Here is a 6,338-nt window from a genome sequence, read left to right as displayed (position 1 = left end):
AAATATTGGCTTAGCTTCCCCTCGAGCGGCTCCTCGAGCAGCCCCGAAAAACCCACAGCGCCGCCAGCTAAGCCCTACAGTCAACAGGGCACGGGGGGAAGCTCCGCGGGGACACAGCCGGGAAAACCGGGGGGAAAAGGAAACGGAGCGGGCCTGGAGAGCGGGCTGAGCTCCCAAATCCCCAAATCCCGACCCGCCCTGGCGGCTGAGAGGGGCTGGCCGGGGTTGCCAGGGCCGGATCCCCATCCTGGAAGCCTCGTCCGAGCCCGGGGCAGCTCCGGGCACCGCGGGGATCCCGCGCAGCGCTGCGCGTCCCGGGGCGAGGGGGATGCTCGGGTCGGGGCTTCTCGCCGCTCTTTTTCTCTTTTCTCCCCTGTTTTCCGTCCCATCCGTTGTTTTTCTTTTTCTGCTTTCTCGGGTTATTTTTTCTTCCTTCACTTTTTCTTATTTTGTTTCGTTATCTTTTTCTTTTTCCTCTTCTCTTCCTCTTTTTCTTTTTCGTTATTTTTTCCCCTCTTCCCTTTTATTTTTCTCTTTCCTTTCCCCTTTTTTTCTTTTTTTTTCCTATTAATCGTTCTTTCCTTTTAAAATTTCTTCCTTCTTTCTCCACTTATTTTCCCATTTTCGTTTTTTTTCCTCCCCTCTTTTTAAAATTAAACTATTTCCCCTACTATTATTATTATTATTATTATTATTATTATTATTATTATTATTAATATATTTATTTTTCCTTTTTAATTTCTGTCCCTCCCTCTCCTTCTGCCTCCCTCCCTTCCTCCCTTCCTCCCCGCCTTGCACAACCAGGAGCGCGGACAAGAAAGGGCCATTTCTCCGGCAGGCAGCGGGACGTGCCAGCCGGGCTGGCGGTACGGCCGGGCCGCGCAGGGAGGCGGCAGCTGCAGCCCAGCCCGCCCTCAATGCCGCCTTGTTCTGCCCGGGCCTCCGCGGCCGCGCAGCGCGGCTCCGCGGGCTCCTGCGGGGGGACGCGCTCGGGCCTTTCGGTGCTGCGGGGGGACGGGCGGGGGGGGGGGGGGGATTTCCTGTGAAATGAGAGAGAAACTTGTCAGAGAAGAGGAGAGGCTCTGTTGGCCTTCAAAGAGAGAGCAGAGATTCTTTTTCCTTGCGCCCCCTCTTTTTTTTTTTCCCCCTTTTTTTTCTTTCTCTTTTTTTTTTTTTTTTTTTTTTTTCCAGAATAGATATAGCACGAATTTTTAATTCGCCTGCCTTTCACAGACAACAATGCTGGGTTTGAAAGCTGGGCACAATTTGGGTTTTGTCAGGGGTCCCCGGCCCAGCTGGCCATATGGGATACAACATGTAGAACATGCCGAACAATGAGCGCGAGTGACAGCCCGAACAAAACGCGGAGGACACCGCTCCCTGACTCCGCGCTCCGCATCAATGCCGAGCCCCAAAAAACAGAAAACAGCCAAGGCCGAGGCAGGCGAGGCGCGGCGAGGGCGTCCCCCCCCTCCTCTCCTCCCGCACCGTCTCTCCCGGTTTTTCGCCGGCTCCTTTGGCTTCCCTGGCTGCGGCTCGTTAATATGCACGCCTCTAACATGCTCACCTCCCTGCCTCCCCCATTGTGCTGCTCTCTGAAGTCTACTGTATATTGTGCAAAGATAGACTGGCCCGGCGGCACGGCAGATATAAGGCCACGGAGGTTAGGGCCACACAACTGGCTTGATAGACTCGCCACAGCCCGAGGGGAATGAGGACGGAAAAAAAAAAAAAAAAAAACCCAAAAACAAACCACCCAAAACCAGGGAAAAAATGGGGATTTTTTTTTTAATTAAAAAAGTAAGTAAGGAGGAAAAAGCGACAGTTTTCAGTCTGTCCGCTCCTGGCTCGCACGCCGGGTTTGGAGAAGGGAAAACCGGCTCTGGTCGCTGTGTCCCCCTCGGGTGCGGGACAGCAGCGCGCAGCTCCCCAGGGCTTGGAAGCGGCCGCGGCTGCTCCAGCGCTGCGCGGAGCCTCGGTGGTTCGGGGATAGGAGCAGGGATGGGAAAAGAGCGGAGGAAAAATGTGGGAAAAGGATAAAAAAGCCCAGCGGCGGCGCGGAGGCTGCAGGATGCGCTGGGGCGGAGAGGCGCGCCGGGATCGCCGGGATGTTGGAGGGCCGGGATGCTGCGGGATCGGGATGCTGCGGGATCGGGATGCTGCGGGTTTGGGATTTTTCGGGATCGGGATGCTGCGGGGCCGGCACCGCTCGTCCCTTTGGCGTTGAACCGCCCCGTCCTGGCCGGGCTCAGCCCCGCGGGACGGGGCGGGCGCTGCACCGGCCCCGCGGCTCCTGACAAAGCCTGTTTGGGTTTGTTTTCGTTTTTTGGAGCATCTTCAGCAGCCCGCAAGCCGCAGGGGCTGGCTCGGAGCCGCTGCTCTGCCGCAACCCGCCTCGGTCCCGGTCCCGGTCCCCGTTCCAGCCCGGCAGAGCCGCCCAGCCCCGCCTCGCCTCCCTCTTGTCTCTTCTCCCTCCTCCTTCTCCGAGTTTTTGGGGGGGTTCTCCTGGGGTTAACCCTTTCCCCTGCCCTGCCGGCGCATCCCCGAGGGCTGAGCCCGAAGTTCGGCTCTCCCTGCCGCTCGCAGGGGCTCCAGCCCGGGGAGGGGGCACCGGAGCCGTGCCGGAACCCAAATCTCAGCAGCACCGAGCAGCAGAACAGCGCACTCACAGATAGAAATCAGGAAAATATAAATTCTCCCCGCTCCGGTTTTTTGCCGGCGGATGAAACCGACTGTTCCCAACAACAAAAAAAAAAAAACCAAAAAACGTTTTTTTCCCAAAAATGAAGCCAGGGGGGAGCGTGGGGCCCCGCTCGGCCGTGCCACCCCGGCCGGGCCCAGGCAGGGCTGGCTCGGGGGACGCGGGGCGGCCGCCGAGGCCGCGACTTTCCGTCGTTGTTATTGGCTCCTTCTCTACTATTTCCCCTCGAAAAGCAGCTTTAAAAAAAAAAATAAAATTGGTATTAAATGTCGGGGAGGCCGGGGCGGGCCGCTCTGAGGGCGGAGAGGGTCTCAGCGTCCGCGGGGCTTTTTCCTCCCCTCGGGAATGGTTAAGGCGACCCCCAAATGGGAGAGAGCGAGCGGAGCGCCCCGGCCGCGGCTCACGGCAGCGACAACGACAGCGACAAGGGGCAAAAACACCCCCGGGAGCAGCTGTGGGGGCCGCAAACTGCGCTCCAAGGGCAGCGCCGGAGCTCCCCTTTTGGGGTGCCCCGCTCGGCGGCCGCACCCCCGTTCCTCACAAAATCACAGGAGCAGCGCGGGGGGATTTTATTCTTTATTTTTTTTTCCTTTTTTTTTTTTTTTTTTTTTTGTAATTCTGACGATCTCCCTCCCCTTCTCCCCTTTTTTCTCCTCTTTTATTTTATTTGTAGGTAGACAGGACGACTCTGAATGGCGCAAAAAATTTCTGTAAACAATGACGCACAAAAAACACCTCCCTTCCCTCACCCCCCGCCTCCCCCCTAAATGAAACCGAACCCCCCCCCAAAAAATGGAGGGGAAAAGAAACGGCAGAGGGAAAGAACCCATAATAATAATAATAATAGCAATAATAATAATAATAGCAATAATAATAATAATAATAATAGCGTTTCCCTCGCCATTCCTTCCCCCGCAGTTTTTTTTTTTTTTAAATTTTCGGAGCATCAGTCTGTCTCCTTTTTTTTTTTTTTTTTTTTGTTGTTTTTTTCCTCTCTCTCTCGGTTTGTGCCTGTTAATTCTGTGTTTTCCTCCGCTCTCGGGGGCGTGTGCGCGGGGCCCTCACCAAGTCCATTGCTGCGCCTGTACCAAGTGATGCGCTGTGGGGTACTGGGGGCTGCCGGCCGCGCTGTACTGCGCGTTGTACTGCATGTGCTGCTGCAGGGACTGCGCGCTGTACGCCGAGAACGGGATGCCCGCCTGGAACGTCGCGGCTGCCAAGTCCTGGGCTTTGAGCGTGTGGCACGGCTTGCCGTCCCTGACTAGCACCGGCACGGCCACCCGCCGCGGCGAGGGGAGAGGAGTCACTTCCATACCTTTCTCGGCCCGCGCCCGCTTCATCTTGTAGCGGTGGTTCTGGAACCAGATCTTCACCTGCGTGGGGGTGAGGCGGATCAGGCTGGCCAGGTGCTCCCGCTCGGGCGCCGACAGGTACCGCTGCTGCCGGAACCGCCGCTCCAGCTCGTAGGTCTGCGCCTTGGAGAAGAGCACCCTCCTCTTCCTCTTCTTGCCCGCGTCCCCGCCGCCCACGGCTTCCTTCTCGTTGTCGGGCGACTCGTCTGCCGACGGCTCCGGCGATTTGGCCGAGGGGTCCTGGCCGCCGCCGCCGCCGGCCGCCAGCCCGTGCACTGCGGACAAGCCGTGCCCGGTGGGTCAGCGGAGGGTGACGGGATGGGGGAGCGCCCCTCTGCCGCCCCCCGCATCCCTCCCGCAGCCCCCCGCATCCCCTCAGCCGCCCGGAGGCCGGGCATGGAGAGAGGCAACCCCCCCTCCATCCATCCATCCATCCATCCATCCTTCCATCCATCCATCCATCCATCCTTCCATCCATCCATCCATCCATCCATCCATCCATCCATCCATCCATCCATCCATCCATCCATCCGCGGGTCCCCCCCCTTCGAGTCGCATCCCAGCGCCCCCCAATCTTCGCTGCCCCGGCACTCACGGGAGTACTGGATGCCCTCGGCGCTCGCCAGCCAGCGCGTGTAGGGATTATCGCTGTTATCATAGAAAGGGCTCTTCAAAGGCAGCGTCGGAACAGTGTCCAAGGGGGTTTGTCCCAAAACTCCCGCTTTCCTGGGCGGCTCGGGCGCCTCGCTCTCCTCCTCGCCGCCCTCCGCCGAGCCGTCCTCATCGTTGGTGTCGGGGAGGTCCAAAATGTCCTTCACCGAGAAGCCCGTCTTTGTGTTGGTCAGAGACATGTTCCGGCCAAATTCCGCCTGGGAAAGTTGGAGCCGCGGCTCGGCCGAGCCGCCGGGTCACGGCTGGGCACGCACACGCCGAGCGGCGACAGCGACACTGCGCAGGGACACGGGGAGGGACGGGGGGGGGGGGGGGGGGGGCACGGAAAAAGGGGGGGAAAAAATAGAATAATAATATGGATTTATAGAAAAATAAGCGGCGGGGGTTGTGCGGGAGAGAAGCGGCCGCAGCGCCGGGTCTCTGCGGTGCTGGTTGTTGTGCCACGGGGGAAAATTCCGAGAGCGGGAGCAGCAGCTGGTTTCGGGAATAGTTTGTAACTCCAGGGAGAAAAAAAAATTAAAAAAAAAAAAAAAAGAAAAAAAAGAAAAGCGGGGGGGGGGGGGGAAGAGACGCCAAAAAAAAAAAAAAAGAGTAAAAAAAAAAAAAAAAAAAAAGATCACTTCTGGATCTTGTTCAGCCGCGCCGAACCCGCGCCTGCCGCTGGAAAATCCCGAGCCATTGCTGGAGCGAGGAGTCCATATAAGGCTGGTCCCCACACATGAACCTGCCGAGAGGAGGGAGAAAAAAAAAAAACCTACATTAAACCCAGGAAAGGTTGGCCACGTGTGGGCGGGTCTTGGAAGTCAAGTGGATGAAGACAGTGTTTGCAGATGTGAAATTGCGGGTTTTGGGCGAGCTCCGAGCTTCCACCATTGGTGATGAGTGGTATAACGTGTCAGTTAATTACCGGAGCGGGGAGGGTCCTGGGCGCGGGGGGGAGGGAGAGGGAAGGAAGGAGAGACGGAGGGAGGGAGGGATGGAGAGAGAGAGGGAGGGAGGGAGGGAGGGAGGGGGCGACTTCCCAGCTCTTTTTAAGGCCACTATTTACATACAAAGAGCTGCGCACCAGCCCCGACGCTCCGGACGCTCCAAAGTGTGTTTTCCACCCGTGTTTTCCTCCGACAAAAAAAAACCCCAAATCATCACAATAATAATAAATAATTTGCTGTTCCCACAGCCGCTCAGGCTGCGCGCCCCGCGCTGCCGGCCCCGCTCGGCACCGAAGCGGCTCAGATGGCAAGAGCCCAACTTATCTAACCCGCCTAGGTCAATATTTTGGTTGGGGCTTAGGGATGAGCGCTGGAAATTAAACAGCGAGTAATTGATTCTAGTTTGCTCCGAAATTAAGCGAACTGGCGAAACGCGATCGTCAGGCGCGACCCGGCGAGATCCGGGCGGTGATTGTTGGGGAGGGGGGGAGTGTGTGCTTGTTTGAAGAGGTCTCATTGATTTTGCCACCTTCTTCCAGGGGAATGAATCCAGCCCGTTGGGATCATTCGATGGGCTGCAGCCCGACGGACTCATACACCACTGGATTTGTATTTTAATTTTCCATCTTTCTTTTTTTTTTTTTCCTTTTTTTTCAGGACTTGGGGAAGGAGGGAGAGGGGCAA

At 57.3% G+C, this 6,338-nt stretch overlaps 1 protein-coding gene across 1 annotated transcript; it reads right to left on the bottom strand.

Moving 5' to 3' along the window:
- Positions 1–3,708: 3,708 nt before the first annotated feature.
- On the bottom strand, positions 3,709–5,177 carry NKX2-2 (NK2 homeobox 2). The gene is made up of 2 exons (XM_054290466.1): positions 4,649–5,177; positions 3,709–4,328 (listed from the first exon to the last, which is right to left on the bottom strand). Exons 1-2 carry the CDS (start codon positions 4,902–4,904, stop codon positions 3,763–3,765), a joined length of 822 nt encoding a protein of 273 aa, XP_054146441.1. The 5' UTR covers positions 4,905–5,177; the 3' UTR covers positions 3,709–3,762.
- Between the last annotated feature and the right edge of the window lie 1,161 nt (positions 5,178–6,338).

This window comes from Melozone crissalis, unplaced genomic scaffold, assembly GCF_028551555.1.
Source record: "Melozone crissalis strain CALT ecotype California unplaced genomic scaffold, PUWL_Pcris_2 ptg000081l_1, whole genome shotgun sequence".
Taxonomy (NCBI): Eukaryota; Metazoa; Chordata; class Aves; order Passeriformes; family Passerellidae; genus Melozone; species Melozone crissalis.
The sequence above is the reverse complement of the archived record's forward strand: the minus strand, read 5'-3'. Positions and strand labels throughout refer to the sequence as shown.